Source organism: Toxorhynchites rutilus, chromosome 3 (assembly GCF_029784135.1).
Source record: "Toxorhynchites rutilus septentrionalis strain SRP chromosome 3, ASM2978413v1, whole genome shotgun sequence".
Classification (NCBI taxonomy): domain Eukaryota; kingdom Metazoa; phylum Arthropoda; class Insecta; order Diptera; family Culicidae; genus Toxorhynchites; species Toxorhynchites rutilus.
Window position 1 is genome coordinate 84,654,380 of NC_073746.1, and position 23,839 is coordinate 84,678,218.

The 23,839-nt window shown below is 38.1% G+C and overlaps 1 protein-coding gene across 4 annotated transcripts in view; it reads right to left on the minus strand.

Annotated features, from left to right (window-relative positions):
* Nucleotides 1-310: 310 nt before the first annotated feature.
* Nucleotides 311-23,839, minus strand: part of LOC129780437 (toll-like receptor 3) — an 841,421-nt gene continuing 817,892 nt past the window's right edge. For all 4 annotated transcript variants that reach the window (XM_055788712.1, XM_055788714.1, XM_055788715.1 and 1 more), the window contains 4 exons: nucleotides 19,171-19,317; nucleotides 18,926-19,082; nucleotides 18,646-18,774; nucleotides 311-1,449 (listed from right to left, as the gene is read on the minus strand). In XM_055788712.1, the coding sequence (XP_055644687.1) occupies nucleotides 1,268-1,449; nucleotides 18,646-18,774; nucleotides 18,926-19,082; nucleotides 19,171-19,317 (615 nt within the window). In that variant the 3' untranslated portion in view covers nucleotides 311-1,267. The remainder of the gene's footprint in view (nucleotides 1,450-18,645; nucleotides 18,775-18,925; nucleotides 19,083-19,170; nucleotides 19,318-23,839) is intronic.

The window sequence follows — 23,839 nt, forward strand, 5'->3', positions numbered from 1 at the left end:
TTTTTTTTTCACAAATTAGCGTTTTTCACACTGTTGTCATCTATGGTAAAATTATTTTCCGGCGAAAATGTTTCGAATCCCGCTTCATTCGCCTCAGTGTACGCAGTGGCCGTCAATATTTTTAATTAATTTGTTTTCCTGCATTCGGGTACGGAAATAAATCGCCGCATAATTTGCATAAACGATGATGCAATTTACGTAGCCGCGACCGATTTATATACAACCAGCGAATATTTTCTGTTGTCGGAAGCGGACCAGGCTGACGCCAGCGTTCGACGGATTGTCATCAGAATAAATCAGCACCAAAGGCTTCATACAAAGTCATTTTTATTGATATCTCCAAAATGTACTGAATAAACAGGCAATTCTAATTCGAGACTAAATTCCTTTCATCTTCGCTTGTCTTTCGAATCTCGCATATCATTCAAAAATCGGGCTTTGCCATCCACCTAATTCATCATCATTTTATTCAAAACTGGATTCCTTCCCCTTAGAGGGTGAAAATGATAATCCTATTATCTTGTGCAGCTGAATAGCTCTGCTTCTGTGCCTTGCTTATTTCCAACGGAGCTGCTTACGATTTATATACGGAGAAACATTTCCATTTGCTACCGGCTAAAACACTAATCCGAGTGTGTGTTTGAGAGCCCCGCGGCTCTCCTACTAAAAACGTATCCTTGGAGGGGGAGAGGGGAAGGGACATTGAGACGACTAATGGAAGTGGGGGGAGAGAGGATGTTACTGTGTCGGTTGTACATGTATTTACAAATTGCCCCACTCAAGCAATCGTTTTATCATTGTCGGCATTATAGTCTTCCCAGCAAAACAACCCTTAATGGCTAATTACAATTAGTCGAGTTAAATCGAAGTTTTCTCACACAAACGCTCCCGAAGATTCTTCATTCACGCACACACGCGCTTACGGGCTAGGGGTTCTTAAATACAAACTCACAGGGCTATGTACACTGTTTTGTGACCGCCGGTTTGGGGTCTCCTCATCAGGTGCGGAAGCGTGCTCCTAGAACACGTCTTTCGATTTCCTTAAAATACCACGAAGGGGAACCGCTCCGGTTCCGCAGGTGCTGCTGCTGCTTCCCAAGCTGCTACTGGTGGTGATCACGCTGGACGATGTCCGGATGCCCGCGAGCGAAGCCGCCGATGAATCGTCACCTCCGATGATGGCCACCGTTGTTGTGATGGTGGTGGACTCGGATGTACCAGCCCCATCACCACCGGCAGCGGACGGCCCATCATCGGGCTCCGTTCGTTAATCGAACCGCTCGATTACGTTGCCGCCGGCCTGCTTGCCGGGTGGTAGCGGTGGGGCTGGTGGCGGTATGCACATTTCGTCGATCGTGCAAACTCGATCGGTGTACGGGAACTTGAAATTGATCTCGCTGCCGGCGGTGAGGATCGAGGTTTCGGTGCTGTTCTTCTCGATCATGGCGTCTAGGATGAGAGAGGGAGAAAAGAGAAGAAGTGTCTAGCTGTTAGTTCGAGTTGATCAAGTGAATATTTTCAATTTGAAATTTTAGATAAACACATTTCATGAATTTTAGATAGGAATTATTGTTTCTTGTTGAATGAATTGAGTAGTGATAGCGCTAAAATTATGTATTACATTAATTGAAGGTGTTCAAACTTGATCGTCGAATCATCAACATCGAATCCTTTTCTCATTTGTTCGATCAGCTTCACGAAAAAACTGCGACAATTGTAACAACGTAAGATTCCTCGCATATATTAGTGAGAATGATCAAATAAAATTCTTTCAGCTCTTCGTGATCGTGAATTCAGGTTTTTCAGGTTTTTCAGCCTGGAACAAACGATTCAATCTGTTAATCTGGGGCAAAACATACGTCGCATCGTCCGACGCGAATCCTTTCAGACGATCCTTGTAAGTAATTCTGTGCTTATGAAACTGATCAATCATTGCATTGTAAATGCTTTTATGATCAGCAGCACCTAGCGATACTGCGACGTAACGGCCGTCTTGTACCTCAATATTGCCTTGTTCAAATGTAAGAAATTTCACAATGGAAAAAAAATCTGTACCAATCTGTACTTTTCGACGGAAATCTGTACTCTGTACCGTACAGAATCTGTACCAAAAATGATGAAAAAATATGTACCATTCCAGATAAATCTGTACGTGTGGCAACACTGGTCGACAACTTTGTAATTCCGAAATTATTCAGTAGTGGAATACTTCATCCTTCACGCAGCCCAAAAAAAATTGCCTTCAGAAGTTTTTTGTTAAGTGAGATATTGAAATAATATTTCAAGTGCAGCTAAAAAATATTTTTCGAGGATGGCAATATAATTACCACGACCTTATAAAGGGTTGAATTCCGGAAACATGTTGTCAGTAGGATTTCTTTGAAAGAAATGGTTTATTGATTTTTATAGAGCATATAATTTCTTTGTTATTCTATCATAAGCTTAAACCAAACATCAGTGACATTTGTTGTATGATAATATGTACTTGATTCGTCCGGATTAAAAACCATCCTCTGAATGTGCTTTTCATTCCAGACATGGCTTTGTTGAACACAATTATTTGTTTTGATTTTAGACATTTTTTGTTAACAGCTAGGTTCTGTGCACTATGTACTACACTGAATTCATACAATAGTAACTATCAGTCACATTAGTTCAACATGCAAAAGATCTTATGGTTTTGGAATGATATCGAATAAAATGAAAAGGTGTCCGGATAAAAAAGTCGCCCGAATTCAAAAGCATTGCGGTATTTCTTAACAGTGCGGTTGTTTTTTGGACACAACACTCTATATTTTGACGTTGGACTACGTCTTACATAAAGAGTGCCAAATCAGAAAACAGGTCACGTTTTTATGAAATAAAGTTAACGTTAATATCTATTTTTTCGGCGAACGGATTTTTACGATTTACATACCAATCGAATCTGAAATTTTGTAAAATTTGTTTGATATGCTATACATTACAATCCCATAGTCTGTATATGGTTTAAATTGATAAAAATTGTAAGCATTCCCATTTCCCCATACAATTGTTCTGTCGATTTGTGTGCTTTCCCGAACAGAGCTGTCAATAACGGGCAACTTATACAGCCGCTAGAATAGAAACAACGAAGGGGGATAGCGAAAAGAGAATATTTACGAAGTAAACTCCACCCTTGCATAGTAAGTAAACTGTCGCTAGCGTATATGTATTAGGGTGCCAATGAATGTATGGGAAAAAATCGACTCTAAAATTTCGAAAACTTACCTTATACAAAATGTTCACCACCTCGAAAAAACACCCTATTCCAATTTTCAGCTCAATCGGAATTAAGGGAGTGTGGCGCAAAGCGATCAAAGTTTGAGTTTTTTGAAAATCGAAAAATCACCCAAGGAGGGAGGAAATCGGGGTTTTCGAAACAAAATTTTTGATGCCAAATGTCTTGAAATGGCATGAAACGTCGAGATCTAGTGTCATCTCGATGAAAAATTTTGTCAAAAATCGACACTCTGGGACTTATTTTTTTTCGGCATGCGAAACGCAAAATATGGTTTAGGGTGCCAATAAAAAAAACAGGAAGTGGGTTATATCTATTGTATAACCGCAACGGTGACGTAGGACTATCGTTGATTTAGAGATCATTTGTTTGTAGTTGAATCTGAATTCATTCTGAATGAATGAATATTTGGAGAACTTCGAAAACGAGAGCGTTACGTTGGAGGCACAAGGTTTTATGCATTCAATATTGGATACGGAAATATCCTACTGATGGGGAAGAATAATCTTCAGAAGCTATCCTGTTAATTGAAAATTGATTGAATTGAAATTGATTGATTGAAAAATCACAAAACCAAATGTATTTGGTCACAGTGTTACATGGATAGAAAACATTAAAATAAACTCTTTCATATGAATGTAATTTTAAATTCCCAGAGGAACTGGCAGATTATTTTCAGTAACGATTAGATATTTCCACATTTTCCTCGATACTGGAAGCCCACCAGGGGTTAATGGTAACTCGATAACCATCTGTTAATAGCACTTGATTGAAACATATTTGGTCACAGTGTTACATGGATAGAAAACATTCAAATAAACTCTTTCACATAAATGTATTTTTAAATTCCTAGAGGAACTGACATATTATTTTCCGGATCTTTCTCGATGCTGAACGGCATCCAAACGGAAAGAATTCCATGCGTGTATGTGTATGTGTAGCGGCTGCTTCGATGGTCACCTTCTCTTCTCCTGAAGGATCGGCTTCTCTGTGTTCCCTCACAGTTTCAAACAAACTGCTTGCGTTTCAGGGCAGTTTTCGATCCTTCGCCGTCCAGCACCCTCAGCAACGATGTTGTTTTGTCGATGTCCTCACGAAAAATGAATGCGTCTCACCACCAGAATATCGCCTCAGTATGCTTTTTGTGCGTGATTGAATCGAGAGAAGGCGTAGTTTACGATGGCAATTTGGAAGGCAAACTAGAGGGGAATGAACTCTCTGAGCTCGAAACTTTCGGCAACTGAGCAATAATCGATTGCGGGCGCATACAATATTGGATACGGAAATATCCTACTGATGGGGAAGAATAATCTTCAGAAGCTATCCTGTTAATTGCGATTAATTGAAAAATCACAAAACCAAATGTATTTGGTCACAGTGTTACATGGATAGAAAACATCAAAATAAACTCTTAGGGGGTCTCCGTAGCCACATTGGTTGCGCGTTCGCTTAGTAAGCGATCGATCGTGAGTTCAAAACTCAGGGCCCTCATTGACCATCTTTGTGTTGTTACAGAATAGCTACGTCCACGCAACAATCATCAGCGATGGAGATCGATCCACGGTCGAAATAAGATCGATTCATCCATACAACTGCTCTGCTCTGCAAGACACATCGGGCTGCTGTTCTATAAATAACTCAACAATGATCAATCCAACTGTCTCCGCTGTCCGGTCTAACTGGATAATGGAAGAACAGAACGAAAACTCTTACGCCTATATGGCAACTGTGTAAATGTGTACCATATGCAATGGTATAGAAGGGAATACTCTAACGCCGAAAACATGGCAACTGTGTAATGTGCTAATTATAGATATGATAAACATGTGACATGTACACGATTGAAATTCGGCTCTGTAACAGCCAAGATGCTAATGAGCCTGAAATAAACAAAAGGGATAAAAAAAAATAAAAAAAAATAAACTCTTTCACATGAATGTATTTTTAAATTCCCAAAGGAACTGGCAGATTATTTTCAGTAACGATTGGATATTTCCACAGATTCCTCGATACTGGAAGCCCACCAGTGGTTAATGCTAACTCGATAACCATCTGTTAATAGCACTTGATTGAAACATATTTGGTCACAGTGTTACATGGATAGAAAACATTCAAATAAACTCTTTCACATGAATGTATTTTTAAATTCCTAGAGGAACTGGCAGATTATTTTCCGGATCTTTCTCGATCCAAACGGAAAGAATTCCGTGCGTGTATGTGTGTGTGTGTGTGTAGCGGCTGCTTCGAGATCTTCCCGGGGAACCGTTTGTAGCATTACTCTCCTCCTGATGGATTCCCTTCTGGTCTAAGGTGCACAAACAGGCTCTTGGTGACACCGTTCATCCGCGCTTTCATGATACATGAAGAGCTTCACCACAACAGCGACAACATGCTCCAATCGCTGTTCAATTAGAACTGAGTGGATTTCCGAGCGGCGCTCGCTTATATACCGATTGGTGATTTCAATAGCCTATTTTGAAAGCAAATTTAAGACTATTGAAACAAGTTTTTGGATCAGAAAGTAATAAGTATAGAACGCGTAGACATTTTATCTTTCGAATGAAGTGTTTATCATACCATTTCGTTCAGTTGTTTAGGAGCTGTTAACACTCAAAATCTCGGTCTCCGGCGTAACGCTTTCGTTTTCGAAACTTTGATTTTACACCCCGGTATAGAAATGAAAGACGTAGTCCTACGTCAATAGTTATCTCGGTTTTTCATTCGGAACTTGCTACGAAATGTTGATTTGCACAATAATATACTTATATAAATTTAATATATGCAAAATATTAGCTCATTCGGACCTCATTTACTGGTGTCGCAGACGTTAAAATTTGAGTTTTTTGAAAATCGAAAAGTCAGCGGAAATGGGGGTTTTTAAAAAAAATTGATGATCCCAGAGTGTCGATTTTTGACAAAAAAAAAAATTCGAGATTACACTAGATTTCGACGTTTCATGCAATTTTAAGACATTTGGCATCAACAATTTTTTTTTCGAAAACCCCGATTTCCTCCCTTGGGTGATTTTTCGATTTTCAAAAAAACTCAAACTTTGTCCGCTTTGCGCCACTCTCTCTTAAGTCCGATTGAGCTGATATTTGGCATAGGTTATTTTTTCGAGGTGGTGAACATTTTTTATGGGGTAACTTTTTGAAACTCGAGATGACCATTTTCATTGGCACCCTAATATGTGTATATATAATGCATCTCCTCTGTGGAAAATTACCAGAATATTTCTGTGCCCGAAATAACAAACATCGCTTCTGCTCGTTTTGTGTTTTATGTTTCCCCTCGAGCTGTGAACGCTAGCGAATATTTCACATGAAATGTGTTTCGATGTTTCATGTTTATCGCTGCAACTGTGTGCATCTGTTAGACGCATGTAGTGATCCCCAATTTTTGGAAATAATCGTTCACCAGCTAATCGAATACTTTTCAGCAGTTTTTTATTCGATACGATTAATCGTCCCAAATAATCGATTTATCAATTAATCGTCACACTAAGAGAAATAATTAGTTAGACTAATATTTCTCATTCACCAGAAAACCATCTAGAATCAAAAAAGTAGAAGGGTCTGAGCTTGAGGGCACGGACGAAAGTTTGACGTAGGACTGTGATAGTTCAGATAGTTCAGATAGTTCCACATAACAGGGTGGCAGAGCAGTAGCTTTTTCGGTGAAATAATGTTCGTTTGCAGACTATCACAAGCAAGTCGTATTGGTGCTACTGCTCAATCTATCATAGAAGGAATTGAGTCATTGAGAATTATGAATATGAGTCATGAAGATTATTAATATTTCATTTCGTTTCATTTTTGTGATGCGATGTAAAGCCGATCTCAATAAGTCCTCGCATGATAATCGCTGTCTCCTCCTAGTTAATGAACGATCACTGTATGGGTGACATATGTATGAAGTTTAAATGATGCATGAAATCTTGCATCTGATAACTTTAATATTTTGCTAATTTGTTAGATAGAACGCACGAATTGCACGCAATTTTGTGTTACATACAACATTCATGGGAACGAAGTTGGAAGAACGAATGCATAATACACGGTTTACCTTCGCATCCGCTCGCACTGTTTTAATATTTCCACTGTTGATGTCTCAGGCAAAAAAAATTGTAAGGGGTTGTATCTAGGACACGACCGCATATTCTCGACGTAGAACTACCCAATTATGTTATGCAATCCACCTTTTTACCGCTTCGAATATTATTTTAAAATATATCGAAATTTTTGTAACATATTATTTTCTTCGTTACAAGTAAATTTCATGAACGTCCTTTCACGCTGGATATGATGCCTAGGACTACCAAAATATGTGAACGGAAAAATTGTCAAACGATCATTCTATTTTTTATTTCCCTCTGAAATTATTGCACATCTCATGTTTACGCAGTTTTCGAACCGCGAAAGTTCATTCACCTGTAGTATCTGAAATGACGATTTTCCTAGGCTCCTCAGTTTAAAAGTACGTTTTAGGGAAACATATTCCGGTATGTACAACGCAAGCGGGTACAAAAGTCACAGGAGGGTTGTGTCCGAGACACGACCGCATAGTTGACGTAGGATTCCGTTAGACTATCTGTTGATTTTGGATATGTTTGAAGAATTACATCGTTAAACTCTTTGATAATGATATGGTGGCCCTGAAAAGGGCCGTTTTGTTTGGTTTTTGGGTATTGTATGTTAACTCCACCAGTGTTTCTCGAGTGATGATGGCAGAAGGATGGTAAACAGTCGTTGGATGGTGCGTATCAGATAAAAGATACCGAAGTGGAACGAGATATGATGAAAACCGCCCTCTGTGATCCTAGACGAGATGCCTCCTGTGATATGTATGTATGAAATAAAGAAAAAAAATTCACTAATGTAACATAAGACAATTACCAATACTGAACTCAATTATAATTTTTCCTCATCAGTAAAAACATGTTACTTTAATATAGAGAAAACATATTTGAAATGGAAAAGGTATACATTTTTAATAATTTTTACTTTCTGAGTGTTTTTTCAACCCAATTCAATTTTAATTGGACTAACAACACCTAATACTATATATAGAGGATATGGGAACTCACTTTTTCGAATATTTCTTCACTTTCATTTTTCCAATTTTTCTCGCCATATAAACTTCCCTCGGGTGAAAATGAACACAAAAAACAGACAGCTTAAACTAAACGACCCGTTCTCGAGCGGGAACATACCTTGGTTTTTAATTTTAGGAAATTAAAATAAATCGTTCATATATCAAGTCATTCTTAGCACAACTGCTACCATATACAATTTTACACTTACACTTGTGCTAAATTTTTCACAATAAACGATCGGTCATTGATATGAAATTTCATGGAGCAACCCCCGACTTGCATATATTTGCAATGCCGATTTCCCCGAGCACCTTGGTTTTGATGTCACTGTTAGGGAACACATTTCGATAGAAACAAAAGCTCCCCCTACTTTAATGTTTTTGCAATACCGATTTCCCCCAGGCAGCTTGGTTTTGATGTCTCTGTTAGGCACTCGCCGCATGTGTCGTCAATTTCGACCAATCAGAAGTAGGTATTTCCGTTAGGATAGGGGATGAGATTTTTCGATAGTTAGTTTCATGACATATATTATTTTCTTCAATATAAAAAATTGTTATGGAGTACCGAAATCGATTGACGCAAAAATTTCATCAATCCATCATGAAATGACTGAGCAATAAGCGTTTGAAATTGGACAATTTTCACGAAGGAATCGATTTTCGATTTTCAATTTGTACCCCAATATGTTCCCGAAAGACGTAATCCTACGTCAAAAGTACTCAACACCAAAAAATATCTCCGACTTGCATGTATTTCCAACGCGGATTCCCCCAGACGTAATCATTTTGAAGTCCGTGTTAGGGAAACACAGCTTAGTGGGACAAAAATACCCTCGACTTGCATTTCCCCCAGGCACATTGATTTTGAAGTCCGTGATAGGGGAACACAGCTCGATGGGACCAAAAATACCCCCGACTTGCATGTATATTAGCAAAGCGAATTTCCACAGGTACATCGATTTTGAAGTCTGTGTTGGGAAAACCGTAAATCAGGCCAACGAAAACTTGGCAGTTAAGGCGTTTAGATATCGCTTGACATTTTACAGTTATTCAATTGTTCATCTCGTGAAAAATAACATTTTATCAATTGACACGGAGAAATATTTCCTGTCAATTGATGCAAACATCTTTCCGATCTATTAAGAAAAGTTCGAGTAATAAGCATTCGAAATACGGAACAAATATATGGGAAAAATGAAATTCTTCCAGTTTTCATGAATTTGAACCGTTGAGCGATTAGCGAATGTATAGTATGTAATGTATAGTATATCATACAAATCTTAGAGTATTTCCGATTCGATTGGTATGCAAATCATGAGAATCCGTTCACAGTGAAAATAGTTATTAACCTTAACTTTATTTCATGAAAACGTGACCTGTTTTCTGATTTGGCACCCTTCCTGAAAGACGTAGTTCTACGTCAAAAATGCTGGATACATTTGCCGTCTAATGGTATATATTATAACATATATCGTAAGAATGATTCTGCGTAATATGCATTTGAAAACTCTTAAAAAACGTTACATTTTTCGTAGAGTGACCCCCCTATATAGAAATCAAAGACGTAGTCCTACGTTAAAAGTGTGCATTCCGCCTGAAAAGCAATAATTATATTTTACGCTCCACTATATATTTTCTGGCATTTCGAAATTAAAAAAAAAACTTTCAGACCCACTTCTGCTCTAATTTTTATTTGAATTCGTGTGTGTCGCTTTTCTATATGTGGCGTAATTTTTTCCTGGATTTTCAAGAGCATTGCGAGACTCAAAAATAATTTTCTTCATCGTCTGTATTATTATTATCATTTACTTGAAATCGAGTTTTTTTTCTTCTTTTTTTTTGTCTATTGAGAATGACGTGAAAAAGACGAAAGGTGCATTTTAAACCATAGAACCTATAGTGTACCATATACGGATTCAAATATGTGGTACTACTGTCAAAATGTTTTATTAAATACCGTATACAATATTTTCCATACGGCTGGTGATTTGGTTTGGGGGCACTTTTTACTTCCGTACTTTACTAGACCCTTTGGAAATATAAAAACAAATTGTTTGTACCGCGCTACACTGAAAAAATCTGAAAAAAATCACACATATCTAGAAAAGCCGTAGGAATACATTTAAATATGAATTAGAGAAGTACTGAATCTCTAAAAAAAAAAAAAATAAAAAATTATAGATTTCAATATTTTCTTAGAACCTCAATTTTTGATGATTTTTTTTTAAATAACTTTTCTTGATACACCGTAGTAAGATTCACATTCAGTATTTTTTTCCAAATTTTTATCTCTAAGCTTTTGAGGATGGCGTGAAATAAACGAAAAAGTACGTTTTCCACTATAGATCCTATGTTAAACTACATAGGCGTTTAAAAAACCGCCAAAATTTCTTATTTAATATCCAATACAATATTTGCCATATAGCTAGTGATTTGGTTTGGAGCACTTTTTACTCCCTTACTCGGCCAGGCCCTTTCAGATCAATCAGTCAACAGGAACTGGTTCAAATTTCTTTTAATGTGTAACACCCCTACAAACATTCAAACATACATACAAACAGTTGAATGTAACCATTTAATAAGTAAATGGTTATTTGGGAACTGCGGTCATCTTGGATTTGGATTTTTCATGATCTACTGCGTTCTGCTAGTCGAGCACTTTCATTTATACCCATATTAATGGGGTTTTGAAAAATCTTGTGGTGGGTTATATCTGTGGAAGGAAGTGGGTTATATCTGTGGTATAACCGCAAGGGTGACGTAGGACTATCTTTGATTTAGTGATCATTTGTTTTAAGTTGCTTCTGAATCAATTCTGAATGAATGAGTAAATGAATATCTGGGGGGACTTCGAAAACGAGAGCGTTACGTTGAAGGCACAATATTCAGCAAAAAAAGCAATCACACGAAAGTTGTATAATACATAATACATTGCTTGTATTGTGATATGATTTGTATTCCATTTCCAAAAGACAAAATAACTGTTGCATCAAATCAGTCTACATATTTTTTGCGTTCGCTCATCCTTTCTCACAACACCCATTTCTCGTTTGAGAAATTGTTGAGTAAACATCGTATGCCAGTGCGCGTAGAGCGGGAATTCCTTCTTAAGATTCATTGAACCTCTAATAAATTGCCGAAAGACGTGGTCTTACGTTGATAGCACTTGATTGAAAAATCACAAAACCAAATGTTTTTGGTCGCAGTATTATATGGATAGAAAACATAATAAACTCTTTCGCTTGAATGTAATGTAACTTTCAATTCCAAGGGAATGAATGAATGCGTTTCAGGTCAAGTCAGGCCAGGTAATGAATCCCTCGATCCCTCGCCGTTCAGCTCGTCCAGCTCGTTCAGTAACGATGTTGTCTTGTCGACGTCCTCACGAAAAATGAATGCGTTTCACCACCAGAATATCGCTTAAGTATGCTTTTTGTACGTCATTAAATCGAGAGAAGGTGTGGTTCACGATGGCAATTTGGAAGGCAAACTAGAGGGGAATGAACTCTCTGAATTAGAAACTTTCAGCGACTGAGCAATCGATTGAAAATTATATTATTTTCGCGATACGAAACATTTTCCGTTGCGCGCGCATACAATATTGGATACGAAAATTTTCTACTGATGGGGAAGAATAATTTTCAGAAGCTTTCCTGTTAATTCAGATTGATTGAAGAATCACAAAACCAAATGTATTTGGTTGCAGTGTTATATGGATAGAAAACATTAGAATAAACTCTTTCGCATCAATGTATTTTTCAATTCCCAGGGAACTGACAGATTATTTTTCAGCAACGATCAGTTCTTTCCCGATTTTCCTCGATACTCGAAGCCCACTAGTGGTTAATACTAACTCGATAACCACCTGTTAATAGCACTTGATTGGAAAATATTTGGTCGCAGTGTTACATGGATAGAAAACATTAAAATAAACTCTTTCACATGAATGTATTTTTCAATTCCCAGGGAACTGGCAGATTATTTTTCAGCAACGATTAGATCTTTCCGGAATTTTCTCGATGCTGAATGGCATCCAAACGAATATACTCCTTTCAGTTTGGCCTGTAAAAAACTTTTCTGAACTCTAATCCATCAAATTGGGATCCCTGAAAAGGGCCGTTGATTATATGCTAAGCTAATAGCACGCTCTCCTTGGATTCGACGGGCCAGCTGAATGTCCTTGGGCATGATATGACGCGTTTTGCGTGGATAACACACAAATTAGTATCTTCAAATAGGCTTCCTGCAGCGTCATAACCGCGGAACTTTGAAGCGCAAGTCGGTTTTGAAGTCCTGAGCAATTCCACGAACCAAATGCTGCAAAGCTAGCTGGCGGATCAGCAATTCGGTCGACTTCTGATAGCGACGAATTTCACGCAAAGTTCCCGGTCGATAGCGATGTGGCTTTTTAACACACTTCCTGCGACTGGTGCGCTTATCCGAGCTGCTTTCGTGGTCCCTTACCACCGAAAGACTAACGAGCTGTCTGCTTGGTCCCTCAACGAACAAGTCCTCACGGTGCGAGAGTAGAGTAAGAAATGAACAAAAGCAAAGAAGCGTGATATTATAAACCATAAAAGTATGAAATGTGAACCCTATCGTATCCGAGGAGAGCGTGCTATATTAGTTTAGCATATAACCAACGGCCCTTTTCAGGGCTTCACATTTGATGGATTAGAGTTCAGAAAAGTTTTTTGCACGCCGAACTGAAATGAGCATTTAGTGAAAATCGTGATGTCGATGATAATTCGATACCGATAGGGGCCATATGGATATGGATTTGATAGTGAAGAATATGAAATACATGACATGGTGTAGTGAATATTTCCCCATGTCGAAGGAATCACTTTGATGAAACTGCATTATAAAATTATTTGTGTACGAATGCCGCAATCGTCGACTATCGACTCTAATTTGCGCTGGGCAATTTCCTCGGAGGACTCGATTCCTCCTTTGAGCATTAATAATCTCTTTCTGACAAAACGAAGTGGTATGAATCACATTATTCGAAAGATAACATGAAGATGTTTTCTGCCAATTTTTTTCAACCTCCAAACATCTCTTTCTCCCGTTTGTCGTTATTGCGTTCGCTAATCCTTTCTCACAACACCCATTTCTCGTTTGAGAAATTGTTGAGTAAACATCGTTTGCCAGTGCGCGTAGAGCGGGAATTCGTTAAGATTCATTGCACCTCCAATAAATTGCCGAAAGACGTGGTCTTACTTTGATCGCACTTGATTGAAAAATCCAAAACGAAATGTATTTGGTCGCAGCATTATATGAGTAGGAAGCAAATAATCGCTCGAAAATTATGATTTTCGCGATGTGAAAAATTTTCCGTTTTTCATGTTATGCATCCAATATTGGATACGAACATTATCTACTGATGGGGAAAAAAAATATTCAGAAGCTTTCCTGTCAATTGCGATTGATGAATGAAAATCACAAAACCAAATGTATTTGGTTGCAGTGTTGTATGGATAGAAAACATTAAAATAAACTCTTTCGCATGAATGTATTTTTCAATTCCCAAGGGAACTGGTAGATTATTTTTCAGCAACGATGATAACAACGAGGGTTCCGCGCGTGTATGTGTGTGTGGCGGCTGCTCCGATGTTTCAAGCGGCACCGTGGCATCACTCTTCTCCTGATGGATTCCCTTCTGGCCTAAGGTGCACAAACAGGCTCTTGGTGACACCGTTTATCAGCGCTTTCGTGATAAACGAAGTTAGCTTCACCACAACAGCGACAACATGCTCCAATCGCTGTTCAATTATAACTGAGTGGGTTTACGAGCGGCGTTCGCTTATATACCGATTGGTGATCTCAATAGCCTGTTTTGAAAGCAATTTTGAAGCTATTGAAACAAGTTTTTGGATGAAAAAGTAACAAGTATATAACGCGTAGACATTTTATCCTTCGAATGAAGTGTTTATCATACCATTTCGTTCAGTTGTTTAAGAGCTATTAACGCTCAAAATCTCGGTCTCCGGCGTAACGCTTTCGTTTTCGAAACTTTGATTTTACACCCCGGTATAGAAATGAAAGACGTAGTTCTACGTCAAAAATAACTGTGTTCTAATAGTCAATCCCTTTCATTTGATATACATATTGATGGGGTTTTGAGAAAACATGTATTCCGCCATTTTGTAGCGGCCGAGATAGCGAATTTTTAAGGTCATGGAATACGCAGTTTTATAATGACTGCAGAGATAAAGCTGTGTTCCGAATTTAAAATCAATTAGTCAACAGGAAGGGGCTCAAATCTGTATTAATGCGGGACAGCGCTAGAGACAAAGATACAAAACGACAAACGGGTGAAACTAAATAAAACCGTTTAGAAAATCACGCAAAACGTTACATTTTAAACTTTCTACTAAATGGTTCATTGTAATATTTCGATGCATCCTAGCCTACCGAAGTGATAAATAAACTAATTAGAATAAGAAAGACATGATGTGCAGATGTTAGCTAAGGCCATCTTACGCATTCCGAACATAAAGGGTCCCTTACACGATAAATAATAATGACATTACTTCATCAGAATGACAATAACTATGTTCGTGTAAGGTTGACAAAATTGATATGAAGGACGATAATGATGCAAATCCGGATTTTCTGATCCCGCTCCATCATTACTGTAATAAAGCAGGGACACTATCATTCGAGGTGTCTAGGATACTGTGCGACATCTTGTGTCAGAATCTATGTTTGTGAGCCAATATACTCTCTAGCAGATTAGTGGGCCCAAAGCAATTTAAAATTCTTAAAATTTGAATGAAAGTTATTATTTGCTGTTACTTGAATGCATAAAACGCGTAAGCCCTGAACCTTACTTGATCAATTTCCTATAATTTTTCTGAAATCCCTAAACTAAACTTATTAGTATAAAATAAAATACCACCAGAATTAGTTTTAGCTCAAGACTTTTTCACCATTTACAGAAAACCTCTTACTCTATTATATAGAGCGATGCGAAATAAAAAGATTTTCATTTATACTTTTTGATTTTAAAAGTTTGTTTCTTCTACCTGAAAACCCGTTATCATTTTCGCTTCACAACGATGGAGCACGAAGCTTAAAATGGTAATTCGCGATAGCGACGGTGCATTGTCGACATCTTTTGCCCAAATTAGTTGATGAAGCATATGGGTGAGATACGGTGTCGACATCTACAAAGGTATTAATGGGCCCTATTATAGAAATCGAGGCGATAAGAATTTTGCTCGTTAGCTCTATTTTACTATTATAGAAATCGAGCAATTCGATAGCACCGAGCGAGTGATAGCTATCGATGCAAGTGTCAGAAATTTTCGAGTTGTTTGGTTCGCTTTTTGCATATCTTCAGAGAATTATTTTGTTTTGGTTTGCGTCCCTGATACTTTCCTTCGGGAAACATTTCAGAAACGCTTAAATATATGCAATTTTCAACACATGTTCGTTTGTTTTGATCAGTATTTGTTTTACGGTGTTGCCAGAATAGTCTATACAAGGTAAGTGTTCAATCCATCATTATTTATATTAATCATGTTGTAAACTACAATGCAGAATTTACTTCCAGCGCATATTTCAGTAGCTGAAAATGAGTGGACAGACAAATCACCACCAGTACGACTCGTTGAACCAATGAAAGCGAATGTAAACATTGCTCGAGTTTTTTTTTGGAGGCAGTTCAAATAGAATCCCTGTTAAGGAAAAGTGGGATGAATTCAGTGAGGAGATTGATGCACTGAGACCATCAATGTGTCTTGGTTCAGAATGGCAGAAAGTAAGTTTTCTTCTACGATACTTATAACTTCATAAGTAAATTTTATCATATTCTTTGAATTACTATCAACCGTATTTCCTACCTAAAAATTGCTTATTCCTGCTAGCGTACATTAGTACGTGTTACTTTTGTCAGTAATTTTCTTTTTTATTGCTATACTATACCAACCTTTCTATACCATATGTTAAAGCTGAAATGTCTTGCAAAACAATAATGATTTTTTTTTAAATTACAGATTTGGATTGACATGAGGTAAAAGCACACAACAAGCGAAAATTTAGGGCCACAGGTGGTGGCCCAATACAATAAAGCTATTGACGCCGCTACAACGAGAAATCGACGCTAAAAGAAAATTACATGCAAAAAAATTGTTTTGCTAAAAAAAAGTGGGATTCATGCGTGACTCCTTACGGAATTGATTTCATTTTCTAATAATTATATTTTTTGTAAAGCAAATTGTTCCATGAAGTAGTTTTTATTACACATCCATGCATGCATTACACCCATTAAGCTTCATTCGTAGAGGGAATATCAGCTTTCTCCAAAACATAACCATATTAACCCGTTTTATGCCAAGCGTTCGAAAAATCGAACAGCAACTTCGATAATTTTTCATGGCTTTGGAAAGCAACTCTATGGTAAGGCTTTGGCATCAAATGATAGCTTAATCCATTAGCTACCACTTACTATCAATTTCATTCAAATTTGTATCACTTTATTGGGCATAAAAATCGATTCAAAGCAACTATGTGCGGAAAGTACATAACCTCACATAACCTAACAAAAAACAAAGCCTTACCAAATATGAAAATATGTAACCAAATATGAAATAATATAACTTTTCTAGAATATTACTTTGATAAAAGATCACACATTGTGATGTAAGAATAAAAGCATTGGATTGAACCTCATACAGGAACAAAAACGTAGGTATTGGCCAATGTTTTTGTTTGGCGCTTTTTTGATTTTTTGTCATTTTCAGGGAAACGGAAGAATGGAAAAAAAAAATTCTTGAAGATTGGGGTTTCTGTGCTTTGTGAAACATTTCAAACTCGTTTCAAAATATTTCATTACTGCCACTGACATTCGAGCAGAGTAACGAATCGAGCTGTTTTCCTCGATTTCTATAATTCCAGATTTTACTCGGTGTGATAGTGATAGTGATTGTATCGAATCCTCGATTCGATTTCAATAATAGCAACACATCATTCAAATGTCCACCTAGGGCTTCCTCGCACACCTTGATCCGGAACAGGTAATTTTCGATGACTTTTCGGCACATATGGGGCGGTATCTCGGTCATAACTTCACGAATGTTGTCTTTCAAATGTTCAAGAGTTTGCGGAGAGTTGGCATAGACACGGTCTTTCGCATAACCCCACAAAAAAAGTCTAGCGGGTTCAAATCGCATGATCTGGACGTCCAATTGGCATCACCAAAACGCGAAATTATGCGTCCCTCAAATTTCGTTCGCAATATGGCTATGTTCGGTCGTGTTGTGTGGCACGTGGCGCCGTCCTGCTGAAACCACATGTCATCCGTATCCATATCTTCAATTTGTGGCAAAAAAAAACGGTTAACATGCGGCCATAGCGCTCACCATTCACAGTTACCGTCTCGCCGTCCTAATTTTCAAAGAAATACGGCCCGATGACTCCACCAGACCATAATGCGCACCAAACAGTGACTTTTGGCGGATGCAATGGCCTCTCAACAATCACGTGTGGATTTTCTGAGCCCCATATACGGAAATTTTGGGTGTTCACATAGCCACCGAACTCGAAATGTGCCTCATCGCTGAAGAAAATTTGATGCGAAAATTCAGCATTTTGCTGCTGTTGTTCGTTCACCCAATCGACGTATACCCGACGCATTCCATGGTCACCACGCTCTAATTTTTGTACCAGTTGTACTTTATATGGATGTAGGTGCAAGTCCAAATGCAAAATTTGCCACAATGATGAGTTTGACAAGCCCAATTGCTGAGCACGCCGTGGAATCGAAACATTCGGGTCATCCTCCACACTGGCAGCAACAGCAGCAATATTTTCGGCCGAACGCACATTACGATGATGCACAGGTTTCACAATATCCGCTACGGATCCAGTTTGTTCGAATTTACGCACTACATTAGCGATTGTGTGCTCTGTAGGCTGTCCATGACGACCAAAATCCGTCCGTAATGCTCGAAAAACATTTGCCGGTTTTTCATCATTTTTATAGTATAATTTAACAAAATTAACACGTTGTGCAATGCTAACACGATCCATATTGTAAAATGGCAGACATACAACTAACGATATGACGATTTGGTTGACAGCTATGTCAAACGGTTGTCAGTGCAGGGCTGTATACTTTCGGAAGCCCGAAATGGAAAACCTTGTATATTTTCGACTCCGTCAAACTAAAATTACAAATTTTCAAACCTCTTTGCCACGTTGCTGTTATCCAACATCAATACCTTGTGCCAAACTTTCCCTTTTTCATTATTTCTAGAGGTTACATAAATTAATCCAAAACTTACCCCGTTTGTCCTCGTGCGTGTAGTATCTCGCCCGGTGCCGGGAGAGGGCAATCGCCATCGATACCACCACTATCGCCAGCACGATGAACAGTATCAGGCCGCAGAAGGCAAGAACGCTAGCGCTTCCAGCTAGTTAAAAAGTGGGGAAAATTTACGATTTCTATTAGTCCCTGGCGAGCACTAATTTCAATAGTTTATGATATTTTATAATCAAAACTGCCCGTCGTCCCCAAGTTGAGGTAATGAGAGACAGAAACATAGATAGAGAGAGCGGACTTACCTTGTTCCAGAAAGTTGTGCGAAGTGCTGGCCGCATCGTGGTCCTCGTCGACGATCACCTCCATGCAGTCCTCGATGCTGATGTGCTCCAGGTCATCGATCCGGATGCCCCTCAACCGCTCCGGCAGAAAACACTCCGGCTTCTCGCTCCAGGGCAGCTGATGAGATGAGATTGAATTTTCGATGGAATGACAGATAAAATTTAATCTCAGTATTTCGGTATTCGTCAGTCGTCGTCGGACTTACCTCGCTGGACATGTCGATAATCGACCCCATGTGGCACCGGTCGCATATCAGTGGATTATTCTCCATCCGCAGGTCGCTGATTCGTGCCAACTGGGTGGCATAGTGGTCCTCGATGCCGGACAGCTGATTGCGAGACAAATCCAGCAGCTGCAAAATGAGATTGCCAATCAGAACGGGGAGTGTCGTTACGATTTTGATGGAAGGGTATCACTATGGCATCGCATGGGGAATGCTCGCTTCGTGTGAAGAACACGTGGATGAGTGGGACGGAACATTTGGTGTAATATATGAAAAATAGCTTGGCTAAGTTGGATGGCTGAAATGCTTCGTTAGCATCGGAAGACTTCCATCTATGTGCCAACGAAAATACTCGAACAGTTTTTGATATATGAAGTTCTTATGAAACCACACATAGAAGCAGAAACCGTTTTCCCATCGTCGATGAAGTGCACATGGTTTGCTAAAATGTACTTCCCTCACCCCTCGACAAGAATTCATCACACCAATGTCGCATATATTCGATGCTGCTTGCGTTGATGATGGTCGAAGTATAGTATGTATGCATAAACGGGAAGTCGGGAAGTATCTATTAGTGCCAAGAGCCTTACACAAAAGGAAAGCGCAGAGAATCGATTGCACCGATGCTTCCGGTTTCCGTCACAGCTGTGGTGGCTGTGCATATTTCTTTCTCTCCACTCATAAGATGACGTGAGGTACGTCAAACTGGTAAAAATGATTGATTTGCTTCTGTAAGTGCGCTAGGTGTGAGATGAGAAAAAGGGAATAAATTTTCTGCGAAACTATTGAAGCAAGACAAGTAGGTCATCTGACACGTGTCATAGCGAGAAGGGTGGGTAAAAAGATGGTTGGGCTTGGTTTGGAAATTGTTATGTGTGGAAGTATTGAATCAAATAACAGTTATAGGAGGGATACGCAAAATAAATTCAGGCCACGGGTTTTACTTTTCTCGAAAAATTGTGGCAAAATTAATTCAATTGCACTGATATTCGCAATTTTTTGAACTTACTATTTAGAAAATGTTTTTAAATGAAGAAATTAATTTAAAAAATAGTGACATACAGATTGATAAGCAACATCTAAATATCAGCATGTGAAAAAGAAAATCCATTATTTTGACGTAAATTTTATTATTTTATTTAGCATGGTTAAATTGATTTGGGTAGGCAAAAATGTCAGTCAGTAGATTTTCATAATTTTATTTTGAGACGGATTTTCCATCAGTAATGTCGACGATGTTAACCATATAATCAGGTTCGCTTCCGGAGTGTCCTTATTAGAGCATGAATAGTTTTGATGAAACACAAGTCATCTCCTTTTGGCCAAAGCTAACCACTTCTGGGCGATTGTCTTGTTCGGAAGGTTCAATTCTTGACCTCCGAATACTCAGTAAAACCCTCCTGACTGTCAAGCTTAGTTTTGGGCCCATTTGTGCTGGCTCACAGCATGTCGACAAGGACCTAAGTGACCAGATTCTCGTTATCATCATTCGCTTCATTATGGTTAATAATTTCAATATCTCGTCCCCATTTGCTGCAAGATCGGATCGATTCTGTTGCATATCAGCAGCGATTTGGCGACGTTATTTGGGTCCATTGCTTTTTTGCGTTAATCTATGTCACGCCCATGCATCGAGCTTATCTTATATACGAGGCTTATTGATGAGATTTCAAATGCTACTGTAGCAGCCAATTACATGGTAAATGGCACGATATTGGCGACTATAGTATCGTAACCACAAAATATATTGAAAAATTCAGTCGCTTGGATAGTGTTTTCGTCCTCATCCTTGAAAAAATTTGAAATGTACTGATCTCCTTGTCGACTTCCACTGCCTTCCTGAGCGGTATGAAAAATAAGCGCCAACGAATTTTGTGGAATGTTGCAAGTTATAGTCTAGAATGAACAATCGATAGAGAGAAATCCAATGAATGCGTCCAGAGAAACATTGATCAGCAATAACATATTGGTAGGAGACATGTTTGTCTCTGTGCTCTTGCATATAATTTGACAAATAGTTAACCCCAAATCAAGGCAGAATGAAATAATGAACACAAAAATTTAACAATATTTTTACAAAAATAATTGTTCATTCATATTTTTACTGAATTTCGTGTATTGTTAAATGAAATGTTGATTGGGTAGGCGGTAATCGTCCGTTGAATGTCTTGAATTAAAACATTTTTTTTTGACGTAGAACTACGTCTTTCATTAAGGGTGCCAAATCAGAAAACAGGTCACGTTTCTATGAAATAAAGTTAACGTCAATAACTATTTTTGTCGCGAACGGATTTTGACGATTTACATACTAAACGAATCGGAAATTCCGTAAGATTTGTTTAATATGCTATACATTAGAATCCCCTGGTTTGTAAATGGTTAAAATTCATGAAAACTTTAAGCGTTTCCATTTTCCCATACATTTGTTCTGTCCATTTGTGTGCTTTCCCGAACAGAGCTGTCTATAACGAGCAACTTATCGACGACCAACGGAGGGGAAATCGTAGGATTTAAAGTCTCCGTGAATAAAGGAAAAGTAGAAGAACTTTCATTCGGCATCGGACTGTTGACTTTGCTTTCGTTGCGCTTCGATCTAAGATTGGACCCCACCAGTGGTATTCCAACTTGGATATCGCCGTTTGGTTTTTCTGTTCGTTTTTCGCGTTATTCGTATCGTGTGTTTTTCTTTCCGCGTCATAAATTGGACGCTTCGCGTAGTGTGTGATGAGCAAGAAGAGGTGGAAGGCAGGCTCGAGCCCTGCCAAAAACGAACGCATTGCCAAGGGCAATATAATTTCGAGGCACGCGTCATCTAATGATGCACGCGATGTTGGTGCAGTTAAAAGCGCTCGCACTGAACCGAGCCTTTGCGAGTGTGACACCGCATCGAACAACAGCGAAGTAGGCGATTTTGGCGCGTCGGTCGAAAATGTAAACGCCGTTACGCCGTGGCATGTTTCAGTCTTTCTCCAAACAGTTAACATTGTTTGTTTTCCGTCATCGTTGGTGCCTTTTACAATGCATCAATGCATTAAACTGACGTTATGGCGAAGCAGGCGTTAAGGTTGTGCGCCAAAAAAATATTTGGGGAATACCAAGCATCTTGAATGTCTTACTGGAATGTTATAAGTTATTTGGGTTCGCGTGTCAGTCGCAAAACTGCCTTCAACTAGGATTGCATTTGCACTAATATTGATCATAATGAAGTATTGCTACTATTTTCTAGGTTGTTATTAACAAAAAGAGTTTATTTCGCTTGTTTAGTCACCAAGAAAATAAATGTCGTTCTGGAATTTTGTATGTGATTAGGTTTCGTTTGTCAGTAGCAAAACTTCCTCCACTAAGGGTGACAGTTGCGCTTCTCTCGAGCATGATAAAGTGATGGAACTTTTTTCGAGGCCAGTATTATTAACAGAAGCGTTTCTTTTGAGAATAGCGCAAAATGATGAGGAGTGTTTATATTCCTAGTAGTTTCAAGCCACCAATGAATGGCTCTGTATGCATGCTATGGTGATACTTGCAAGTGTTGTCATTGTTGTTGTTTCCATGGGGTGCCAAAGAAATATTGCTGTAGTTATGAGATGTGGAATAATGGTGCTGGTGCAACATGTATATAATCGACTGTAACCGAGTCTATGTCTATTGCGAAAAAGGCCACCGGAATAGCGTTCGAGGTAAATTTTCAATGCATTGGCATGAAATAAATTGCGACATACGATCAGCAAGTGTATTGTTTTGCGAGGGCAAGAATGAATCATCAATCCATTATCGTCAACTGATTCTACAATGAAAAAAAACATTTCAGAGATTATTCTACTAAGCAGTTGTTTCTAAAATTTCACAATATTATAGAATAATATCCGAAGGTATAAATAAGCGACTTATATAAAATAACAGTGTAGTTCTACGTCAACAATGCGGTCGTATCTTGGACACAACCTCCTATAATTTTTTTTCTTTTCATATCAAATATAGTATAGGAAATTGAATATAATAATTCAAGAGAGATTGCTTTTTTTGTTCAAAACATTAGTCTTTTATAGAACAATATTTTAGATAAAATTTTCATTGAAAAAAAAATATGAATCATTACTTTTGATATTTAATATTCCATTTCAATGATTTTCACGCCTGAAAAGATCAACGTTAACTATTTGTTCTAAACTACAGATTAAACACCGATACTTCAACTTTAAACATACTAGTTGTAAGGAGTCGAAACTAACATACTGAGCAACAAGTAAAGTTTAATTTCTAAAGTTAAAAAAAGATTCGAAGATTGACTATTTATCAAAATTTTATTACTTAACATTTTGCCTCAAAAAAAGATATACAATTCTTCATTCTTATTATGATTTTAAAACAATGACATCATATCTCATTCAATGTCTCTTATATCTCTTCAATGATGTTCAAATGCTTTCCAAAATAAACTTCAAAAGCTAAATAAGATGCCACATTGATGATTGCCACGACAAATTAACAAATCAAGACTTTGAAATATGATGATAATTTCCCCTTATTTTTTTTTTTCATTTTCGTATGACCAATTTTAGCAATCATATCATATCATCAATTCGTTGAAAAACGAATAGACCGATATACAAATTGTTTCGATGAAATATATACATACTATCTGTTTTTATTTGTT